We start from the raw sequence: 23,974 nt of genomic DNA, 5'->3' as shown, positions 1-23,974 counted from the left end.
TGAGGATTTGTGGGGGATAGTGAGGGTCCTATGGGTTTGTCTGTGGGGCAGTGAGATGTAGAGGATAGAGGAGCCTTTTGGCGGGTTTGGGGCTGAGGTTTGGGGGCTGCGGGGGGCGGCAAAGGCCTTTGGGGCTTGGTGATGGGGTTTGGGGGCTGTGGGGGGACAGAGAAGGCCTTGAGGGCTCAATAATGGGGTTTGGGGGCTGTGGGAGACAGGAAGGGTTTTGTGCGTTCAGTAATGGGGTTTGGAGGCTGGGAGGGGTGGGGAAGGCCTTGGGGGCTCAGTAATGGAGTTGGGGGCTGTGGAGGACAGGGAAAGCCTTGGAGGCTTGGTAATGGGATTTAGGGGGCCTTTTAGATACATAACAGTGACACAAAACCACAGGAAAAAAACGAGGTGGCACAAAGCAAACTTGTGTGTCTTTTTATTATTATTATTTTTTTTTAATTTTACACAATCCAAGTGTCCCAGAGAGTTTTATCCTTCAAGGTATCAAAACCCTCTTCAATCTTTTATTTTCTGGTCTCGGGCTTTGGTCCCCCTTCCCCAAGGTTGGGAAGAGTAGGGAGAACTTCAGCCAAACAGAGGGAGCTTCTGGAAGAGGTTTTCTTCCCCTACAAGCAGAAGCTATGGGTGCTCTAGGGATGATTTTTGTAATAAGAGCTGAGAAAACGTCCTGTGGGCCTGGAAATACCCCCTAAAAACAGCAAATTTGGGTGCTGAATATAGATGCAAAGAACTATTGTTTATAGGGGAAGTGAGGTGGACCTCTTGCCCTGTAAGGATTTTTTTTTTCCTCTCCTGAGCACCCTGGAGTTAGGACCCAGTTTTCTCCTCCACTTCCCACCTCAGCAGCTGTGGAAAAAGGAAACCTTAAACCAGGAAAGAGCAAAACCGGGCGAGAGCCTCCAGTGTTGGAGCCTCCTTGTCATCGAGAACGCGTGCCAGCGTTAACGAGCTTTGGGAGGTTGGGTGTGGGGAGGGAATAATGCCACGTCTGGCTTGGGGAGACCCACAATCCCCTCAAATTAGGGTCATGGTGTCTTCATTTCCCTGCGTGGTACGCCTGTAATTTGCTCCCGTGGGTGTCGGTGGCCCAAAAATTTAGAGGAGAAGGGTTAATTTGATAAAGGTGGCTCAATGAGGAGCCCTCCGTGCTGCCTAGGCTGGGCTTGGGAAAGAGAAAGCAGTGCCTGCTGCCTGTCAGCACTGCTGGGGCAATATTAATTAAACCCTGGAGAGTCACCGAGGTGATTAATCTCCGGAATTGCTGCCTCTGCAAGGCTTCTGCCCTCTGGGCAGCAAAAACCTTTTGTGTTGGGGTTGGGACGAAGTGGCTCTTTGCTAGGACCGGGCCCTCCCAAGCTGGGGATGATTCAGAAAGGGATGGGGAAGGAGTGGGGCTGGCTTTTTACTTGGGCTTTGCACAGCAAATGCTCTCAGTCTCTTTTGTGTGCGATCCAAGGCTGGGAGGAGGGGAAAAAAAACCTGTCCTGGGATCTGCTTCTAGTTTGGATCTTGCATCCTGCACAGCCACAGCCTTGCTGCTCCTTCTGCCATTTCAGGGGTGTGGGTGGCAGAGCCCCCTGCCCTCCTTTAACCCCTTTGCATTTATTTAACCTTTTTTTTTCAACTTTTGTCTTATCTAAGGTGTGCCAGGATGGAGGAGAATGGGGATTTCAGCCTAACTCCATTCCTTTCTATATCTGGGGGCTGTTCCTTTTTTCTCCTTGGGTCCCCCAGGACCTTCTAAAAGCTCCATCCCTTTGGATTCAGGTGCCTGGGATGGGGAAAAGCTTTACAAAACATCGTGTGCTTCACTGACAGCTTCTTCCATCAGCATCTGGGAACACAAGCATCAAGCTGGGAGAGCTGTCGAGCCCCTGCTGTCTTCCCAACGTGGAGGTGAAATCCTCTTTTTCCCCCAAAATGGAATCAAGACCCCCAGGAGGAAGATCCTCTGTGAACCTTTGGAGAAAGGTAAGAGAGACTTTGCCATCACCCCTCCAGCACCAAGAGAGAAGGCTGGGAGATAAAAAAAAAAAAAAAAAAAAAAAAAAGGGAAAATACATCTAAATATGATATCCTTGCCTCCTGCTTCTTCCTTGGGTGTCTCTCTTGAAAAAAAAAAAAGAGTTTCCCACCCTCAAAACATCCTCACTCCAAATTTAATCAACTTTTCTCACTTGATTTTAATCCCAGCGCCAGGTTGACATTTACACTGGAAACCCCCAACGTGAGTTTTGACAACCAGCCCGCCTTTCCCATCCCTCCTAGGCCTCTCCCTTATTGAACACGAGTTTCTCCATCATTTTCTTGAGCTAATAACTTCTCCTGCTCCTCTTGAGAGGATACAGCTTGGGCTCCCAGCCCTCCCACACTGCTTCTTTTGGTGGCTGTAATCAGACCTGTTTGCTCGGTGACCGTTTCAAGGAGCAGGCAGATCGGGATGTTTTTAACCTCCCTGCGTTTCATTTCACGTAACCTGAGCTTTTCAACTTGGCTGCCCTCTTCTCAGCTCTGAATTTTTGACATCCTTCTGGATTTCACCCCGATTCTGGCTCACTGACCTTTTTCTGTCCATCCTTGTTAGCAGATATGTTTCCTTCTTTTTCCAAACTCAGTTGATATTTTTTAAAATTTCATTTTATCATTTAATATAAGACTTATTCCTCCCCATTTGACTGTATGCATGCACTTGCACAAATATTTTCATATGTTCATATGCTCCCAAGATGAATTCCTACAGCAGGAAAGGATTCAGTCTTTCTAAACCCATCTGGGTTTAGATTTTCTGCACTCTTTAGCCACAGCCTCCTAGAGATACAGAGCCAGAAATAAAGCAATTTTAAGTGCCAACATGATTTAAAATCCAGACGTGTAAGAAAATTGCCCAGAAAACAGGCATGGCTCAGCAAGCACAAACAGATCTCAGTTTAAATAATCTGCTCTGGTAGTCCCAGAGATAACGATAAATAAAAGTTATTTATCTTGTCCTCCGAGTCTGGCATCTTAAATTTCAGTCCAGACATTCTGAAGTGGAGCAATTCAGAGACCTCAAATGGCAAAGGTTGAATGTGCTGCAGCTTTTCAAGCCGGAGACATCTCTCCCGGGGTTTTCCACTTGCTCTGCATGGATTGCATTTGGAAGGTTTGCTTTTCCAAGCCGCCGAGCAATTTTAGGAGCAGCAAATGGCCAGCAACCTCTTCTCTGAAACGTCTTTGAGGTGCTCCTGGCATTCCTGGCTCCGCCGTCGTGCCCGTGCCCCGGCGTCATGCTGCAAGGTTTCTCTCTTGGCACAGCCCGGGGTGCGTGCCTCTGATTTTGTCTCCCCTGCATGCCGAAGCTCTGCTGTCAGGAAGCCTTCGTGGAAATGGCATCTCCTCCACACTGCTCGCCGTGATCCCCTTTTCCCTCGATCGGGTTTCCCCCAGACAGGCACCTTCTGTTTCTTCACCCCGTGGCGTTGTTTTTTTCCCTCTTGCAAATCCAGAGGGTTTAGCCACCGGGGTTTGATGCCAAGTTTCTCATCCTCAGCTTTAACCCTCACCCTCTCCCATTCCCTACGTTTTGGGACATTTTCACACCTTGAAATCCAGGCTGCACATCAAATTAAATCCTGGGGCTTGAGGTCACCAAATCCCCTCTGGTTTTCCTCTTTTGCTCACGTGTCCTCAACTCCTTAATTTTGAGGTGTAGGAATCTGCAAGCTTGCGTGTCTCACCAACAGAGCTCCAAGAAAAGACACCATGTCCTGGTCCTTGGGGTTCTGGCATTTGCTTCTCCAAGTGAGGGTTTTTGATGTTTGGTTTCTTTCTTTTTTTTTTGGCTTCAACACTTTGGCTCAGCCCATTTGCCTCATTTCTCTCCATTGACTGTAGTGAGAGTTTAGGCAACTGACTCAGAGAGAGATCAGATGAACAGAACTGTAAAAAATCTATTTTCTCACTGTTGACTGACAAAAAAGAAATGCACAATGACTAATTCAGGGAGGGATCAGCAATTTTAGACATCTTTTGCTAACTTCCCGCTGCTTTAACTCAGAGTTAGCCAGCAAAAAGAACAGAAATGAGTCTTTTAGGGATATATCTATGGGAGTGGTTTGCATTTGGATGCTTATTTGTCTGGTTTAAGGAAAACTCATTGCAGAAATATGTAAAAAAGTCCTTTTTCTTCAGCAAAAGGAAATTTTAAGCTTCAAACCTGTCTCATTATTGCACAAATGGGGGAGCTGTGGGTTTTTGGAGCTGGGTGAGGTGTGTGCAGAGAGGCTAAGCTAGATAAATCTGTGATTTTTTTCTCTTAAATAGCTCCAGATGATGAGAAATCCTAGCCATGAGAGGAGATGCCCTCCCCTGTTTGCTGGTCCCAGTGAGCAACTGACAGAGGGAAGAAAACCCAAGCTGATTTCACACTTCTCTCTATTTTAGGGCAGTGCAAACCCAAAATTGGTGCCAGCCCATTTCGGAGAGGGAAGATCTCTGAACACAGCACCTGAGATGCTCCAGGACATCCAAACCTCTCGTGTTTGCTAAACAACCCGTGGCAGATACTAGAGATTGGCCTGAAATGACCAGGTCAGACCTCAATTTTGTATTCCCCTTCTGGAGAAACCTGTTCCTGCGATGGCTATATAGGGATCCCCGAGACCTCAGCCCTCCTTCTCCAACCTCGGCATTTAAGTCAGCTAAAATTAGGTGCTGGGAACGTCCTCCTGCTGCCAGCACAGCTGTCGTGCCCCTCTGGGTCCTTCCAGCAAATCTGGATACCTCTTTCCCAGGGCACCACAGTCCGAGGACAAACTTGGACTTGCCAAAAATCTCCAGCAGGGACAGCCCCCACCATCACGGCCCCGTGAGCAAAACAGCCCCAGCTTGGTTAACTTACAGAAATCCACCTGCAGGTCCTGGTAAGCCCTTTTTATTTCTTTCCACGAGCTCTTGAAAGGCGGGGGAAGGCAAAATTTGGGGAGGGATCCTATTCCTGGATGCCTGTCTGGCTGCGTGGGTTCTTATAGGAAATGCTGGGGGGATGCAGAAGAAACGTGATCCGTTCACGGTAGCTGGAAGAAGCTTAGTACAACCTGCTCTTTTATAATCCTGTACCTAAATCTGACAATACTGAAAAAACAGGCAAAGGATTAAGAGAGTGAATTCTTTTTTTAAAAAAAATATATATATATATATTATTTTCTTTTATGACAGTATAATACAGAAATAATTGGGGATGTTTTCCTTGCTCTATCTATTTCTGTACAAATTTAGGTTCTCATAACAGAGTTTATTTGACTCACCCCCCAGTAGGACCTCTAGTTTTTGAAAATTATTAAAATTAACGCAGCAAACAAAAAGCAATCCATAGATTCCTTTCCAATATGATCCGATTCCTTTTCCCATAAATAATTCTGTTTTTTTTTTTTTTTTTTTTTTTTTCCTTGTGCTTTTTGTTTTTTCACTGCTGCAGCTCACCTGCATCAGCTGTAGCAGAAAGGAAGGTTTTGTGTTTTTGGGACCTTGACGAGGTTGTGAACATTGGGATGAAATTATAATGACTTCCCTGTGCAGTTTGGGTGATTTAGGGGAAAAAAAACCTGATAGTGATGGAGTTTGCCCTCCCTGATGTATTGATGAGGAACAAGCAAAGGCGTTGAATGCAGGAGGGACCAGAGGAGATCCCAGATCTGTGCCAGCCCATCTCCCATGGTGCTCAAGTCCATCCTTTTTTAATTTATTTACTTTTTGACTTAAGAAAAGCTGATGCAAAGCATTAGCATGGACTGGAAATCACCACATACACAGTGGAACAAACAGAGCAGAGAAGGGAAGCTCTTAATAAATATTCAGCTTTGTTTTTCTTTTTCAGCAGATGTGCCCTTTAGTCCATTTAGTCTGAAAAATGCCCTCCTTTCCTCATTTAAGGATGTGTTTTTACAATGGTTTTGAGTTGGCTGATGCAAAAAAGTCTGAATTTGTGTAAAGCAGGTGCTGCATAAAGAGCTGATCCAGCTCAAAATAAAATAAGTGCTGCTCTTTTGGGCAAAACAGATGGTGGCACCACATCCTCCACATATGGGGCTGCTTCTCATGGTGATAAATGCTATGATTAAATAATTTACAAGACAGAAGGGGCCTAAGGTCATGATCCTGTAGGCCATTAAGGCCAGATATCTAAGAGCTGAATCCTTTTTTCTGATCAGTGGGGTGACAGATTTCTATGCACAATGGTTCATCACACCTGTAGCAGAGTCTTTTTAGACAGATGTAGACCAATTCATCCAGAATTTCACCATTCATCCAGAAGTAGACCAAAGAACGTCTTGAATGACAAAGGAAAACCAGGAAAAAGCTTCTGTGGCCCCATATTTTTCCTCCTTATCGTGTTTATTTATATGGGTGAAATATTCCAAGCACCAGGAACGTGTGGTGTGTCTCTGTGAAGGTCTGGTTTTCCCTGGATGTGATATTTTAATGATGTTTCCTCTCATCCCACCAGGTAGACCAAGCTGTGGGCACTTGGAGGTTGTTCCAGTTTGGAAGTGAACGTGATGATGGAGTCAGGTATGGCTTGTGAAATTGTATTTGGGCTGCTTTTTGATGTTTCCCTGAGATAATTTCACTGATTTCATTCTATTCTACACTGCTGATGAGGTGTGATTCGATCTCCATCTCTCAGTCAATAAAATAACATTAATTTTTCCCTCCAGAGTGATTCTTTTAAGCTAGAAAACCTCTGCTTGTGTATTCAGTGTAAAAAAAGCCAAAAACACTTACCATCTTTTTTTCCCTTTATCTTTTCTTTTTAAGGGAAGAGGAATGCAGATCTGGGTAAGTCATTTTTCTTTCTTCCATCAACACAAGCCCCTTATTGCTGTACATATCCCACATTGATATTCATATCCCATGCTGGTATACACATCCTTTCTTCCCTGGGTGGGTGGCTTATTTGTCCTGTCTCATATTCTAGACACATGTGGACAAAGACCACATCAGATAGATTCATAAACAGTGTAATTTTTGGAATATTGTCATCAATAGGAGAAAAAAAAAGTACAGAATTGGTTTTGATGATGATTTTTGTAGCACACAGAGAGGAAAAACTTAGGACTGAATTCTCTCTCTGTCTCTCTTTTAGAAGAATGGGATGCAAAAATCAGTAAGTGTCTTTTTTTTCTTGTCCCCTGCTGGTAAGAGATGGGTGCTAAAGGCTTGAACTAACATTATTTTCTCTATTTAAAGGGAAGTTAACAGAAGAATTTGGTAAGTCGCTTGCCTTCTTAACACACACCGAAGTTTGAACGCATGAGTTTGTTTCTACAGCTGTAGCATGAGCAATGACCAACACTTGTATTTGTATTTTTTTTATTTCATTTAGAGGAAAGTGACACAGAACTCGGTAAGTGGTTTGGTTTGCTTTTGCTGCTACTGAAGATGGAAAAAAAAAGTTATTTGGGGCTTAGAAAAACAGCAAAGGTCCTTCAGATCTTAAATTTGTGCTGATACACAGATAAAGACAAGACAGATAGCTTTGGTCCATTCTCCTTAAGTTCTTGGCATCTTTTTTGGGAGGAGACAAACTGTCTCTCTGCAATCCAGCAGCATTCCCTAATCCCTTCTTTGGTCCCTTGCTTGCTCACTGAAGCATGTTGGAGGCGGAGAGCTCTTAGGATTAACCCGTGTTTATTTCTCTATTATTCTTAGAGGAATGTGACACAGAAAATGGTAAGTGTCCTCCTTCAATTTAAAAATAATAGTGCCCTTCAAATGGTGTCAGTCATGCTTTGGAATAAAACAATTTTTTTTTTTTATAATGCATACATTTACAACATATTTGCAATATATACTTTTTTAATACAATAAATACTTTTTTCTGTCCTTGGGAATATTTTCTGCAATGCTTAGCACGTCATGTTCTTTTAAAGACATGTTTGGGGCAGGACTCTTAACAGCAATTTGCAATTTGTGCCTATTTTTTGTCTAGGCTTTGGAAAATGTAGGAATATAAAAGTGTTAAAATGAAAGCTAATTGGAAATTCCTGTAATAAATAGCCTACGTCTGGGTCAGTAAAGAGATTTCATCCCCTTAAGCTGTGTAAAAATGATATAAAACTTGCAGAAGTGGTGAAAAATGCTTTAAATTTTCCTTCTTTTCTCTTTTTTTTTCCTTCTTGTGGGGGACAAAATGAAGAAATAGGTAAGCATTGCTTTGTTATTTTTGTCAAATAGAGTCTGCTAAGAGAATTTCTTGTTTAATGAACCCTGCATGAGTACTTGGGATGTCACACACGTAATGGATGAGACCCACGGTCCCATCCACTGTAGGGTCTATGCTTGACCCTACTTGGTAATATAAACACCAAATTCATAGGCTCAAGGAGAACAAACTCAATCAAATCGCAGTCCTTTAACACAAATCCCAATCTGTTTCTCTGTTTTAAGGGGAACTCACAGCTGAGATAGGTAAGTTTTATTTTTACCTCCCATCAAATATGTTTTTTTATATAGCTTGAGACACGATTTTCCTGGGGTTTATTCCCTGTTCTCTTGCCTGATTTTAAAAAGGCAGGATAAGCTTGAGGCATACTCATTTTTAACAAGAATATTAAAAAATAAATAAATAAATACAATAGAATAGCACAGAAAACTGTGGGCTTGCAGGTTGCTGTAGCCAAAAGACAATAATAAGAGATCCCTGGGAATTTCTGAGATGAAGACCAAGTGATGGACCATGCACCACAGGGCAGAGAGGAATTAATTATTCATTGAGGGAGAGGGATTAAAATTTGCAAGAATTCCTTAAACTTTGCAGAAGTTCCCCCTTTTTTTCCAGTTCATTGTCCCATCACTCGTGGTAGATGTCGCAAGGGATGCAGATGATGGGTAGGGTGTTAGATACAGATTTGCCTTATTTTCTGATCAAAGGAAGGGTAGGAGCATCCCTGCTGTCCTTTTACCCCATCCTTGGGAAAATCTGCCTTTATTTTTTTTCTCTTTTAAGACAATCTGACTGCGGAGCTTGGTGAGTGATTTTCCTTCCTTTCTGTCTTTGTTTCACTGCAAGATTTTAGGGGGAAAAGTTGCTTATTCCCCACATACACCCCACGTATACCCAATCTGGGCTAGAATTAAGGCCAAGCAATTCAACCCAAAGCCTAACTGCAAATTCTAATTACCAGTTTAAAAATTAAAATAGGATTTGAAAGATAATTTGAGGCTCACGAACATGGTGGATTTTTAATAATGACTGATATTTCTTTTCTCTTTTAGAGGAACGTGACAGAAAAATTAGTAAGTGTCATTTTTCTTTTCTTCTAGAATAAAATTCCAGTGTTTTGGATCTGGTTACTATCATTTTTAGATGTTATGGGATGTTTAACTTCATACCAACCTGCAAATGTGGCAGAATTTGGGATTTTGGGCTACGATCGACCCTTTTCCTTTATCATCACCAATTCCACAGATGCAGGGACAGATTCTTTCCCCATAGTATAAGTCTGTTTTCACCAAGCCCTTCTCCCAAGGGGCTTTTTCTGGGCATCAGCACCTGCTCGTTGCTCTCGTTAGCATCAGTGTGGTGCAGTTATATTATAAATTATCCCTGGGGAAAGAGAAATGCAGCATGGTATGAGCTAGGCTTTATTCACAGAGAAATAAATTCAGCAGATTTATGTCTTATAATTTAAATTAATCTTCTTTTTTTTTTTTTTTTTATACAAGGAAAACTTACTTCAGACCTTGGTAAGGAGTTTTATTGCCTTAAAATTCTCCTTTATTCTGTAAAAGCGATGGGGATAACAAGAAATATGAAGAGTTTGTCTTTAACCCTGCTTGAAGAATGGGTGGGTTAAAAGGGCACGTCCTCCTTAAAAAAAGCTTATTTTTAAAATGTTAATAAGAGGAAGGTGGTCATGGAATAAAATTTCTGTTGGGTTTGAGGTTTTTTGGGGGAAGGCAGAGCCCCATGAGAGGGGATAAGGGATACGCAAGGGGCTGCTTTGCATTTCTCTATATTTATTTTATCTGTTTGCATTTTAGGCGAATGTGATACAAAAATCAGTAAGTGCAATTGTTTTTTCTCTGCAAAGTTAAACCACAGCAAGGTGACAGATTTGCTTAAGCTCATTGCTGTATTTACAAATAATTTGGATGGGTGCTACGGAGGTTATGTGCCTGGTACTTTATCTTTGAAAATGGGAGTGGAAAGGATGTTTCCTGCAGGAAAATTAAATTTCCAGTCTGCAAAGACATCAGGATTTCTTTTGGAGACTGAGTAACATTCCCAAAAAAGTGGAATTTCAACATATAACTGCCAGTATAAAGTGGGGAAAAAGAAATTTTCCTGATCTGAGTGCTTTAGGGATGCTATACACACACATAAAAAGAAGGAAATATTTTTTAATATTTTTTTCCTGTTTATTTTTCTTTTTCTCCTTCTTTCCTTTCCAGAGGAGCGTGATAGAAAAATAAGTAAGTGTCATTCTTCACAGTGCTTTTGGGGTAAAAATCATCTCTTGGCATTTGGGGGAGAGGAGCCTCTCTGATACCCTATCCCTGAAAAATGATAAATGAGATTATTTTCCCCAAATTTGATTGTACACATGGGGCTGCAGAGGAAGACAAAACAATAAAAATTAATATTGTTTTTCCTCCTGCAGCCAAGCTCTCAGCAGAAATACGTAAGTCCTTTTTTTTTCTTTTTCCAAACCACACAGAGTGTTTTATCCTTAGAAACCTCTTTGTTGGAGTTTATTTTTCGCTGCTTTAACTGAAATAATATATTTTTTTCTACTTTCTAGGTAGGCTCACAGCTCTGCTTGGTAAGTCTGCTTTGTGGCCAGAACATCCCATGGGGTTTGTTTCGATTAAATCTGCACGATTTTGTGCAGTTAGGTTGGAGGGACCTCTGCAGGTCTCTGATCCAACCTCCTGGTCCTCACCAAGGCTTACGCCAAGGTGAGACCAAGTTGCTTGGGGCCAATGTGACCTCAATGTACAGATTATTTGCTTTTCTTTTCTTTTTATTTTATTTTTTAATCAAACAAAATTGGAAAAAGGGGCAAAATCAGCTTTTCAGTGAGCTGTGGGTCCAGCAGACCTGCTGTCCTTGGGCAAAGGGGCAGCACCGTGTTTAATAATTTATTTTTTTTTTTCCTTTTTCTTGCTTTTCTATGCAGGGGACCGAGACAAAAAGCTTCGTAAGTGCCATTCTCCTCCAGACAAGTAAAATCTGGGTATAAAGGTGGATCTTCCTCAACTTGCTGGTGTGTCTTCTAAAGTCTGCCTTTCCTCCCTGATGCCAGTTTGCTCAAATTCTGTGTTTCTGTGCTCAAAATCTTACATCACTCTTAGTTGGATGATTACCCAAATCAGTGATTTTCCTCACAATTTAATATTCTGTTAGACTATATTTTTTATTACATATTTTTACTATATATTATGTTGTTCTTTTCTAAAACATGTGAGATTAAGCCAGAGAATTACTTACGATGTCTCCACGTAGGAGAGAAAAGGATCTATTTAAAATAAACTTGTGTTCCTCTCTCTTTAGGGAAACTGACTGCAGAACTTGGTAAGTAATTTTCTTTCCCATGTGCTTTTTAATCTCGTTGGGAAGTAGATGAGTAAATGAGGGGTCAAGTTTGTAATACATTTTGGTGTAATTACAGCAGATGTCTCTAAGCATTGCTGATGTGTTGCTGAAATAGAGTAAAAATTGGTGGAAAAGGGCAAATAGAGGAACCAAAAACTGATCAGTATCTGGTTTTCTTTTTTTTTTTTTTTTTTTTTCAGCAAAGTGTGATGCAACGATTAGTAAGTGATATTTCCTTCTCTGCAAAAGGCTCATGGATGTGGGTGCCTGCACGTGAGGGTGGTTTGCTTGGTGCTTCAGCATTGAAAGGATGCTGGAATTTCTTAAATTAATCTAACTTTGGGTCACGAGAAGTAATGATCTCTTGGGTTTCAGGGGCTGGGGGAAGGCAGAAGCCAAATTTCAAGGGGGATCAAGGAAAACCTAGCGGGGAAAACTCACGTGGGAAGACCTGAAGTAGGCTGGAGGGTGTAGGCTTGACTCATGTTGGGGTGTTTCAGAAAAGTAATGGGAATTAATGGTGTTTTCTGCTTTAAGGATTATTCACAGTGGAACTTGGTAAGTCCATTTCCTTCCTCTTGCATTTTTTTTTTTTTAATTTATATGTATATTTGCCCTTTTCCATGTGTTTCATCGACCTGGTAAAAAAAACATCTTTAATGCAGAAGTAAGAAGTCAAAAACCCCAAAGTTATGCAAAGTACTTAGAAACAGGGGTAATACGGGTTAAAGCAAAAATCCCCTTGTTATGTGAGTAACAATAAAGAGATGTAAAGTGAAAAGTAGAGACCGTGAAAAATAACGCACAATTATTTTCCCCTTGTTTTTAGGAGAGCGTCATACAAAAATAGGTAGGTCTGGTGTTCCTCTGAAGCAAATCTGTTTGTGAATTTAGTTATTGAAAAAGCTGCTTGCTTCAGTTATTTAAGTGAGTATGCAGTAATTGATATATTTATATGATATATTTATCACACGCTGAAAAACTTTGATTAACGTAGACATTTAAGAATTAAAAAGAATCGTACCTATAGCATGGTTTTACTCTGAAAGTAAGTAATTTCTATTACTAAAATCTCATAAATCACCATTTATTGTCTGTGTATTCACAGAGGGGGAAAAAACTTACCCTTAAACTAACATTTTTTTCCCTCTTTTAAGGGGAACTTACTGCAGAAGTCGGTAAGTCATTTTCCTATTGATTTTAGGTGGAAACGATACCCAAGGATAGACTTTGAGCAATGCAGTAATCATTTATTTCTGTTTATTTTTAGGGGACTACGATAGGAAACTTCGTAAGTGCCTTACTTTTTTTCCTGTGTGAGTTAAGCCTAAGGAATTTACTGAGCATTTTAGTGCACCTAAAATGTCAAAGGAGCACATTTTAATTTTGAATGGTATGACCTGGGAGAGAGCATCAAAACTATGCACCAATGATGGCTTGAGAAGGTTGGATTCAGGGAGATTGGATTTATAAATCCAGAGAAATTATAAATATTAAGTGTGTAATGCTCTCAGTCTGATACAATCAGGAGTTGTGAACAAGAATGAAAGCAAAAATATTTATATATGATAACTTATCTCATCTACGTACCTCTCTACTCACTCCTTCTTCCTATCAGAAATTAATTCTATTTTGTCCATGTTTGAGTTTCACTTGACATATAAATATTATTATTTAATATAGAAAAACATATCCTCAGCTGATAATTAGGCTAGATTTATTTATGTTGTTCAGTGATGTCACTGAGAAAAGAGTGATGAAATTCCTGTTTTTTCTCTACCTCAAGGGAAACACGCAGCAGAACTTGGTAAGGAAATTCCCTTTTTTGGTCATCACGGTTTTTGTGTGTTTGTTTTTTGTCCACATTTCTGATTTTTTTAAAGGGGTGGGGGAATTTCTATTTTAATCAAGTTTAGAACTGAGTATGCAAAGGCTCAGGAAAATAAATATTCCCCAAAATACAACTTCCAAACAATGTGACAGATTAAAAAAAAAATCACACCAAAATAAACCCTCTGCAGAGCTGGACTTCTGCAATGCTGGCAAACTGCATGCTAATTTATGTTTATTTCTCTATTATTTTCAGCGGAACGGGATGAAAAAATCAGTAAGTATCCTGCCTTGTATCGTCCTCGACCCCCCAAGCCAAGGCTGTGCTTGATGTTATCCTCATAGCCACAGTTCATTCACTATTTTTATGGATGAGATCATGGACAATGTGAGTTTGTAACTGCCCAGGAGGAAGGGAATAAATATAATAGCAGCTGCAGAAAGCAGCAGCAGATCCACAGGCTGCCAAAGCCCTGCTGACAATCAAAATTTGCTTTTCTGCAGCATTTGCTGTGGTGCTGGCTGTGGCATTTTCCTTCCTGCCATGAGGACCCATTTGGACAATCCTTGCGTCGTATTTTTGGACCTCCTTTTCCTCCCACAAATGTTTATTCCAACATATCTTATACATTTTTAATATTAACATTGACTATGGTTTTTAAACAGAGAATAGTAAAAAGAATAAAACAATTTAAGAACTTTACAATCCATACTGATGATACAGGGACAGAATGAGAAGTCAAAAGCAGTAGTTCCTATTTATTTATTCTTTTTTTTTTCTTTTTCTTTTAGGGGAACATGAAGCAGAGATAAGTAAGTGCTATTTTTCATACTCTATTATTATTTGAGGTTTCTTGCTATATGCAAGTGCTGAATGAGCAGTCAGTGTTCAAAATCCTACAGACAGAATAGAGAAATTCTCATAGAAGTGTAGAAAACATAGATCTGGGGCTTGAATGGAAGCAACCCAAGTTGTTTCACTTCCTTACTAATGAGTATAAGTGAAGGGAAAGGAAAGAATAAGTAAAAATGAAGCTTTTCCCACAAATGTGTCATGAAATGGAATGGGGCTGCACGTGGGACCCTGAATTCTGCTGCTGTCAAAATTGGCTTTGGGCTCAGGCCAACAACACTCATGTCCCAATCCTTTATTTATATACAACGGATGTTAAAAAAGCTCTATTTTGAACTAATATATCTTTTTTTATTTTCCTTTAAGGGCGTCTTACCGAGCTGCTAGGTAAGTGCATTTCCTTCCACCAGGAAATACAGCATGAAGGCAATGTAAATGCTGCCTTGGGTTATTTATTCACCCTGATGGTTTTTCCATCTCTTTTACCAAAAATACTGCTGCCCCAAAAGCAGCTTGCAATTTGGCAAATAATTTTTTGGAAAAAAAAAAAAAAAACGCTAGAAAATGGGACATTGGTGAAGTCAAGGCATTGAAAGAGGTGCTGCAGTGAAAGCCTGCAGGAAAGATAATAATTAGGGATAATTTCTGTTCCATCTGTTTGCAGAGGATCGTGATTTGGAAGCCCGTAAGTCCATTTTCTCTTCTCGGAGACACAAAGCCTTCATGGGAAAGGCAAAATCCTGGAGTTTCCCCCAACCAGTGTCCTTGATGTGAAAACAAGGAGAAATATCTACGGTTGTGCATGTGAAACCGATGCTTTTTTGCAAAGCTGGGTGACTTTCTTCTGCCAAGTTCGTATGCAGTAAAAATGCAAAAGGGGAGAAAATTGGTATTTATTCATTTAGCATTCCCTTTTTTCTGTTTTAATTTTAGGAAACCAGGGTGCCCTCATCAGTAAGTGTCATTCTTATTTTCTGAGAAATGCACTCCCTGGGGTGGCTGGGTGGTCACAAGCACGATGATGTTGCTGCTACTGTTTTGGCTTGGTGTTTTAGTTGAACTAGTGAAAAAACTGGAATTAAGAGGCATGAGTAAATCTGCCCATGTTAGAGGATTTGGTATCCTCAAGTTCCCCCATCACACCCCTCTCCCATCCTTGCAAAGGAAACGCACTGATTAGAAAAAAAAAATTATTTTCTTCTTTTTAAGGAAAATTGACTGAAGAGCTTGGTAAGTTCATTTTGCTTCTTCCACAAAACTGATTGGATTTTTTTTGGCATGTTTTGTTGTTGTTTTGTCTCATGCTTCTGGTTGGCTGGTTCTGAGATAACTCTAAAAGGAGCTGGATAAAGGGCTGGTGCAGGTGACTTTTAGAATGGATAACAGATTACAGTCATGCACAGGAAAAAATAACATTGAAATAGAAATGAGCTTGATAAAAAAATCTGTTGTGCAAGGGGAAAACCTGTGTTTTACATTTTCTTTTTCTCTTTAGAGGAATTAAAAGGTCTGGAAGCTGGTAAGTGATTTTTACCTTCCTTTCTACTAACTATAGTTACAAGGGAGTTTGTAATTATAGAGTGTGTATATATATATATATATGAGTAAAATATTGTATATCAGATTCCAGACTAAAATCTAATGTAATTAGGGGATGAAATATAAACTGTAAGAGTTGTTATTTTTTTTTAAATGCATTCTCATGGTAGCACACAAAAGGATGGGATGATGGTGTGTATATAGGGCTGGATATGCACACTAATTCTCCTTTCTTTTGCAGATGAATCCTCTGAGGACCTTGGTAAACCATTTTCCTTTTTCTCTTAATATATTTTACAAAAATACATGTAAATATAAATCTTGTTACTTGCATGTAAGTTTGATACAGCTGGATTTATTTTTTAAAATAAATAAATGGCATGTGTTTAATATAATTTTCTCACTCATTTGAAATCACAATAATAAATGCAACTCATATGGGGAAGAGGGATGCAGCTAAAAGTACGGGGATAATATGAATTCTGATCTTTTTTTCTCCTTTTTTTGTTCCTAGAGGAGAGTGATCTAGAGAGGGGTAAGCATCATTTTCCTTCCTGCTGATGCAGAAAACCCCTTTGGCCCTATTAAACTTGTTGGTGAGATGGAAATTATTCTCAAACACTAGTTGGACAGTTGGTCTGGTATAAAATTATTATTATTTCTTAAGTGCTAAGTCCTCTTTCCTGTATTTTATTTTGAGGAGGTGTCTACATCCTGTGGTTTGGCTCTAAGATCTTTGTTTAGCAGGAAGGAGGGCTCATATATATATATATATACACATATATATAAAATATATACAGGCTTTTATGTGTATATGTACTTATATAAAGTTAGATATGAGTATTTCAGAGTAATACAGAAATTGCAGTCTCTCACAAAAACAGAGTCTGAGCAGGGAGACGAGGTATTTTTAACGAAAATCTTCTCTTTTTCTCTTTTAAGATGAACTCACCGAAGAACTTGGTAAGTCTTTTCCTTCCTTTGCCAACAGCAAATACCAAACACTTATTTTCCTCTTTGAACTTCGTCAGAAAGGAAACCCAATAAATGCATGAAGCAAACATCAGTAAAGTTTAATACTGATGAAGTTGAATTTTTGCATCTTTATCACAAGTAGCATGTTGGCACATCTCCAGCTGGCATTACTTGCAATATATAGGAATTTCTCTCTAGTCTTATTTTTTTTTCACTTATTTTTGGAGAGGTTTAGTTGGAGAATATGACAGAAGAACCAATAAGCACCACTGAGCTTCTTCTGATAAACGAATATCCAACAGATTCCAGCCCCCTAATTATCTTCCTGTGATGGAATCTAATTATCTTCCTATAATTTTAAGATTTTAATTTTAATTCTAAAATAAGAGGGTTTGATATTTTATCTTTGAAAGGTTTGGGATGGGAAGCTTTGTACACATCTCCACAATGTAATGTGATAACTGCAAAAAAGGGGAAGATATTTGGGTCATCTAATGGAAGAGGTAAAAAAAAAAAAATAGAGAAAGAGATAATATCTGTGAAATAAACCTGTCTTAATAGCAACCTGTGGTTTTTCTTTCCCTCAAGACGAAATCACTGAAGAACTTGGTAGGTGATTCCTTTTTTTTTTTTTTTTTTTTTTTTTTTTTTTTTTTTTTTAATCTTTAACAAAAACTAATGGTGAGAATTTTCTGAAGTTTTGCTGAGCTTTTTTTGTTGCTTTAATATAACGAGAAATGTGGCTTGAATGGAGGGAGATGAGAGTCAACAGAAAATGGAATTTCAAATAATAACCAATAAGAAAAAGGTGTTTTGGGAAAAAAGCTATCTCTGTTTTAACATCAACTGATGCTTTAAAATTATTTTTTCTTCCCAATTTCTTGTTCTTAGGGGAACGTGATAAAAAAATAGGTGGGTAATGTTCTCATTTCCTGGGTCCTTTGGGTACTCTGGATGGGGTCATAGAGGGATAACACAGCTTCTTCCACCCCTAAAAACCCAATTCCTGCAGTGTTCCCCTACCCTTGTTTGAGTATGGGGAGCGTTCATGAGATTTCTGTTGAGATCTCATGTTCTTCCAGCCCTCCTGAGGTTCACTTTGGTGTTATTTCACTTTTTCTGTGTCAAATTAAAGATTTTTTTAATATCAGATCCTAATGATACCATTTCTTTCTTTCCTTTAAGAGGAACTCACTGAAGAGCTTGGTAAGTCATTTCTTTTTACCTTCTCCCTTTATTTTCTTTCCCTTTCTCTCTCTTTTTATTTTTTTCTCTCTCTTTTTTTTTTTTTTTTAACGTTCTTCTCTCTGCTAATCTATTACATTGTTCTGAGTTTTACATTTTCTCTCATATCTCAGTTTAGAAAAATAATAACTGCATTGCAGTGCAGCACTGCAGGAGAAATTTTCCAGCTGCAATTTGCAAAACCATGAAACAAAGGGTGGGTGCTTCTAACATTTACTTTTCCTTTCCGTTCTTTTTCAGCCAAGCAGACTGCCCAGATTGGTAAGAGTTTGTCCTCTCTAGTATGAAACGAAAGCACGTGCAGGTGCAGGTTTTGCTCTGAATCTTGCACTTTTCCTTTAACATGACCATTCATATCCTAAGTTGCTACTTGCTTGCATCTCTTCATTCTCCCTGCACGTCCCAAATGCCAATCTGTAGGATTTTTTTTGAAAATAAAGACTTTGGAAAATAATGGGGTTGATTTGAGGATCTTTTATTATTGAGGGCTTTCTTTAGTTCCATGGTATTTAAATCCCCTGAGAGAAATTAAAATTTAACATCACTAAATTTGTTTTTAGAAGAGAAATGTAGAAACCTCTACAATTCATTTAGTTCATGAATAAAATTATGAATTTAATTCATAATTTAAGCCTGGTTTCCTTTTGCTCCTTCTAGGTGAACTCACTACACAGCTGGGTAAGTCCTTTTGGCAAAACCAAATAAAGTGTTTTTTTCCTGAAAATACCTTGTTTATATTTGAACTAACTGTGACCTTTGCTTTAAAATTAGGAAAGTAAATTAAGGGATGGGTTAATCTATATAAAATCTGAGGCAACATGAATTACAATTTATAATTCTCTGTACAGAATAGAAAAATATCAGGTTTATCACCAGATGATAAATGCACACAAAGTAGGGAGGAGTATTTAGAAATAATTATATTGTTTTTCCTTTCTTTTATACTTTTTTCCTTTTTTTTTAGGAGAACGTGATGCCAAAATCGGTACGTGGCTGTCTCCTTCCTCTGCAAAATGCAACCCTGAGGTGCATTTGAAGGCTCTTCAAAGGGCTGATGATGTCATCTAGGATTACATGGGTTAGAATTTGGTGGGTTTAGGATTTGGCTTATAAAGTTGGGGAGGATTAAGGTGCACAGGCATCTGGCCCCCATCTCATGGGTGTCCTTCCCATGGGTATTCAGTCTCCTGTCCTTGTCTTGGATACTCAAGAATATCTAAAATCCAGCATATTGAATTAAAAATATCTCATCCATTAAGTATATATCCACAGAATACAAGAGAATACCCTACATTTATTTTTAGATCCCATGTTCAGGTTAACCATGGAAAAAAATCCAATTTTTTGGGTGTGAATCCTCTAATTCAGCATGAAATCATGACTTTTACTGTAGTTATAAGAAAAATGAAATAACATTTTGTTTTGTTTTTTTTCCTTTTAAGATGAACTGTCTGTAGAAATGGGTGAGTATTTTTCCCTGCCTTCCAAAAAACCAAACACACAGTGTTTATGGTCTGTTTTGTTGTTGGTTGTGTTGTTTGTTTTTTTTTTCAGTTGCAGATTCTGTGTGAGTGGGAAAATAGAACAAATCTGACTTTTTTTTTCTTGTTTTCCTTTCTTTAGAAAAACGCGATAGGAAAATTGGTAAGTATCAAACTTCTTCCTCAGAAGTGAACTTTGTATGTTTGTCAGATTTGTAGGATCACCCTGATGGAAATTCTGTTGTTTTGTTTTTTTTTCCTCTTTTTTCAGACGAACTCACTGCAGAGCTTGGTAAGTCACTTTGTTTCACTGCAGTAACACAAATACACAAGTCTGTGTTGGTTTCCTGTTTTTTTTTTTTTTTTTTTTTTTTTCCTTCTTATGCTTTTTCCTGAGCTACTTTGGGGAGTTTTCTGGAAACTTGAGCTATTACTGGGAATAAAGCAGAAAGATGCATACATTGAGTAATATTAATCAAGCAAAGTAATAATCACTAGGCAGAGAAATTTATTTTTGCTTTGAGAGCCAAGTCAGTCATAAAGTTACAACACAAGGAGGAAGAGAAATGTGCAATAACCATTTCTATCATTTTTTCTTTTCAGAGGAATACAAGGCAAAAATGAGTGAGTGTCCCCTTCCTCATCTTTGGGAGATGTAAAGTATGTGAGATTTTGGGCGTTTTTGGAATAGGTAGACTGTGAGATTTACTGTTAAACAAATGTGAGATGAGAAGACAGAATTTATTAGCCTGAATTCACAAAATGATTTGAATTTGGAGAAGCATCAGCAGGTCGTTTTTCTTCATAGAGATGAAATTTCAGAATAAATAGTCTCCCTGATAGCTAATACACGATGGGATATATATGCAGCCTCCCAGATGAGAAAATGGAAAATTTTTCATGTCTCCATCAAGTCTGATGACCATCAGGCACCTCTCTGCTCACAACTTAAAAGCTGTTGATTTTTTTTTTTTTTCATTTAACCTCCGTGTAATTTAAAAGCTGGATTTCAACATCACAGTTCTAACCCACAGAAGGTCAAAAAAGTGGGTCATGAATTTCCAGAGCACTCACACGCTACCTGCCTCTGCAAACTATATGAGCAGTGCCTCTACTCGTAGCAGGAACTCCTGCTGACCTATTATCTTAGCTTTTTTTCATTGTGTGACTTCTACCCGTGGTTTAGTTTAAACCACCTTTGTTCCTTTGTGTTTTTTTTTTTTTTTTTTTTTTTTTTGTACATTTAACATAAATTAATAAGTTGGAAGCATTTTGTGAATAGAAAAACCCTCATTAAAACATATTCAATTTTTTAATTTTTATTTTTAGGAAAATGCATGGAAGAGCACAGTAAGTGCACTTTTCTCCCTTATACAAATACAGCTTTTGCTTTCAGTTTTAAGTTTGCGTGCCAGTTAATAATTTATCTTTTATTACGCATTTCTAGGGAAAGAGGAAGAAAAATTGGGTGAGTAGTTTGGCACGCTCGTTGACTGGTGACCCTTACCCAGGTGCTAACGTAACCTGCTTGTCCTCCTCTAAATGCACTGCAGAAGTGTCCAGATGAGTTAAACATAGTTAAAAGAGGGGAGGTAGGCACCCCTAGACAGAAAATATTTGACCTCTGTGAAGATGTTGGAGACCTGATACCCAGTAAATGCGTGGAAAGTTGAACATCTCAAGATATCAAGCCTCCAAAAAGACAAGCCACCCTATTAGATTTTGAAGAAGACGCCGTCCGCCCAGGAAAGGGGAGGTTAAATAGCTTGAATTCTCTTTCTTGCCCTCTTCTTCCTCATCCACAGCAAACGTGACGCTGGACCCCGAGACAGCCCACCCTCGCCTCATCCTGTCCAAGGACCAGAAGAGCGTGCGATGGGAATACATGCTGCAGGAGTCGCCCGACAGTCCCGAGCGCTTCGACGCCGATCCCTGCGTGCTGGGTTGCGAAGCCTTCACCTCTGGGCGCCACTACTGGGTGGTGGACCTGGCAGAAGGGCAGTACTGCGCCGTCGGGGTCAGCAGAGAGTCTCTGCCGAGGAAGGGACCCGTTAGTTTTAATCCTGAAGAAGGGATCTGGGCCGTGCAGCAATGGGGATTCAAGAACCGAGCCCTCACCTCCCCTCCGACCCTCCTGAACCTGCCACGGGTGCCCAAAAAAATCCGCATCTCTCTAGACTACGAGTGGGGGGAGGTGGCGTTTTTTGACGTTGAGAACAAAGTCCCCATCTTCACTTTTCCTCCAGCCTCCTTTGCTGGGGAGCGGATCCGGCCTTGGTTCTGGGTGGAGCTGGGCTCCCTCTCGCTGGTCCGATGACCCTCGTGTTCCTTGTTCGTCTTGCCATGAAGCTCCCAGTGAGGTACTGGGAGCCCTAAAAATCGTGGGAAGGTCAAACCAGTGCTTGAGATCATTGTGGAGCCAGCTGTGATGGGAGGTGGGCAATTAGGGACATCACCAAAGCCACTGGAGCTTGGAGGAAGCAAGGTCTTTACCTTTCACTGCACTTTAACAACACCGATGAATTCTTCTTTAATGTCTGCTCATTCTTAGCCACCTGTAAAAAAATAAAATTAAATTAAATCTTGTCTTTTGCCCCACCATGGGATGGGCAACTGGTAGGTACCAGCTCACAATAAACCACTTGAGACTCTCTGGAGGATTTGATTTCTTTTTGTAGCTGGTTCAGCATGGGGATCTCCAGGTCTTCTCGGATGATGCCTGCAGTCCGTATGGCTTCTCCTTGCAGTATCTGCCCCAGAAAGCAAAGAAAACCAAAAATGTTAAAAAAAAAATAATAAAAAAGTAAAATAAAAAGTATAAAGATTAAAAATGAAAATTGAACAATAAAGTAAAAATATAAAAATATAAGAAGTAAAAGAATAAAAGGGTAAAAATTAAAAGGTAAAAAATAAAGTGAGAGAATAAAAGTATGACAAAAATAAAAATGGGAAATTTTCTATGGATCATATCACGGGAACAGGCAAGGCGAGGGGATGCTGCCTTCTCCCACCTATGGGTAATGGCCAGAGCATCCCAGGCTCTCAGCCCTATGCTTTGAATTTCTCTTTCTACAGCTTTTTGGGCCAGAAACCTTCATTATTGCCCTTGCAACCCCTAGGTGTGGTGGCACTGGCATGGAGTAGACGGGAGAGGACACATGCAAGGGGAAGAGGGAGGGGAGGGACAAAATGTGTGGCTGAGGACCTGAAGATGATTTTATATATATAAACTTAAGAGCACACGGTGTAGCAGCCAAAAATACCATTCCTCCCTACTTTGAAGCAGAAATAAACATGATAAAAAGGTTCTTTTTTAAAGGAATTAACTACCAATGTGGCAAATGCCACCAAGCAGCAGCCACATTTGGAGAAGCAGCGGCGACTTCGGTGTGAGTTTGTGAGATTGTTTTTGATGTAATCCAAAATTGCAATTTAGGAAGGAGTTCCTGGGCCGTTTGTAACCCATGAAAGAGGCTGGAAAATGGGATAAAAAAGCTGCTTGTTAGGTGAGCGCTGTGCTACTGGGGGGTGCTGAGCCCCTAGGAGGTGGTCGAGCTTGGATGGTTGCTGTGCTGCCAACACCCCATCTCTCTCGAAAAGACATTTATTCCCATCGCCAAAAATGACAAAGCATTTTATCTGAAGCCTTATCCAGCCAAATTCTCCGTTGGAGACACCGATCTGACAGAGGGGTCATATATGAGCCTTTCCCTGGCAGGGAGACACCAGGCAGCACATTCCTCTCTGTGTTTCCTTAAATAGGACTGATATTTCCCTCTGTCCCACATGTGATCCGCCTGTAAGCTCACACAGCCTGTGCTAACCCACCGTAGAAGAGCCCTGTGGGTTAAATCACCCCACACTTAAAAAAAAATCTGCAGGGATCTCGTTCTGCTGCCTAACAGGTAAGGGTCTTTTTGGGGACATTCAGGGCAAAGCTGTCACCCACCGTGGCGTTGCTGAGATGTTCTTCCAGGGATGGATAAAAATTGGGTTTGCACCCTGCGTGATCCATCTGGGTGGGTTAACCTGACGACAAGGGGAGTCGTGTTGCTGCAGGAGGCTCCAGACTCTGTATTTTTTTAGGGATATTTAGCAATTTGAGGTAGTTTCCACCTTTGACATAGGGTTTGTGAGGAATTGGTGTCTTGCTGGCTGTCCCACTGCCTTTCTGCCTTGAAAGCAGCTTGGCTTCTGCTCCCATGGGAAGATTGCACCAAGGTCTCTCCTAGCGGATTCTGAAGGGGGAGAAGGCACAAACAGCAGGTTAGAACCTGAACTTTTTCGGGTGAAATGTCTGTTTGTGGTGATGGGTGGGATGCTTGGCTCCTTCTTTAGCCCCCCCTGGGACTGGAGACACCAATCTGAGGCGTCTACACCTGTGATGGAGACTTAGGTAAAATGAAACTCTTACCAGATACCTAAAAGATGTTAAGATCCACATCAGTAGCAAAAGAAAAA

The 23,974-nt window shown here is 40.1% G+C and overlaps 1 protein-coding gene across 1 annotated transcript; it reads left to right on the top strand.

Annotated features, from left to right (window-relative positions):
• The first annotated feature begins 376 nt into the window (after window positions 1-376).
• Window positions 377-22,166, top strand: LOC311425435 (uncharacterized protein). Its single transcript, XM_084501305.1, has 46 exons — window positions 377-492; window positions 1,780-1,983; window positions 4,435-4,701; window positions 4,785-4,913; window positions 6,497-6,561; window positions 6,808-6,828; window positions 7,136-7,156; window positions 7,240-7,260; window positions 7,376-7,396; window positions 7,702-7,728; window positions 8,440-8,460; window positions 8,999-9,019; window positions 9,268-9,288; window positions 9,718-9,738; window positions 10,036-10,056; window positions 10,447-10,467; window positions 10,656-10,676; window positions 10,797-10,817; window positions 11,175-11,195; window positions 11,549-11,569; window positions 11,791-11,811; window positions 12,128-12,148; window positions 12,420-12,440; window positions 12,748-12,768; window positions 12,861-12,881; window positions 13,377-13,397; window positions 13,677-13,697; window positions 14,213-14,233; window positions 14,640-14,660; window positions 14,938-14,958; window positions 15,207-15,227; window positions 15,483-15,503; window positions 15,769-15,792; window positions 16,054-16,074; window positions 16,327-16,347; window positions 16,755-16,775; window positions 17,376-17,396; window positions 17,679-17,699; window positions 17,973-17,993; window positions 18,273-18,293; window positions 18,690-18,710; window positions 18,997-19,017; window positions 19,785-19,805; window positions 20,843-20,863; window positions 20,961-20,981; window positions 21,319-22,166. The coding sequence occupies exons 5-46, from the start codon at window positions 6,549-6,551 to the stop codon at window positions 21,828-21,830; spliced, it is 1,374 nt and encodes a 457-aa protein (XP_084357431.1). The 5' UTR covers window positions 377-492; window positions 1,780-1,983; window positions 4,435-4,701; window positions 4,785-4,913; window positions 6,497-6,548; the 3' UTR covers window positions 21,831-22,166.
• Window positions 22,167-23,974: the final 1,808 nt, after the last annotated feature.

This window comes from Aythya ferina (genome assembly GCF_964211825.1).
Source record: "Aythya ferina genome assembly, chromosome: 30".
NCBI classification, from domain to species: domain Eukaryota; kingdom Metazoa; phylum Chordata; class Aves; order Anseriformes; family Anatidae; genus Aythya; species Aythya ferina.
Note: the sequence above shows the minus strand (reverse complement) of the source record. Positions and strands in the feature narration are given on the sequence as shown.

Coding starts and splice junctions, on each gene's coding strand:
- LOC311425435 (XM_084501305.1), top strand. Junction 15,793..16,053: donor ATTAAAAGGTCTGGAAGCTG/GTAAGTGATTTT, acceptor TTTCTTTTGCAG/ATGAATCCTCTGAGGACCTT. Junction 20,864..20,960: donor AAAATGCATGGAAGAGCACA/GTAAGTGCACTT, acceptor ACGCATTTCTAG/GGAAAGAGGAAGAAAAATTG.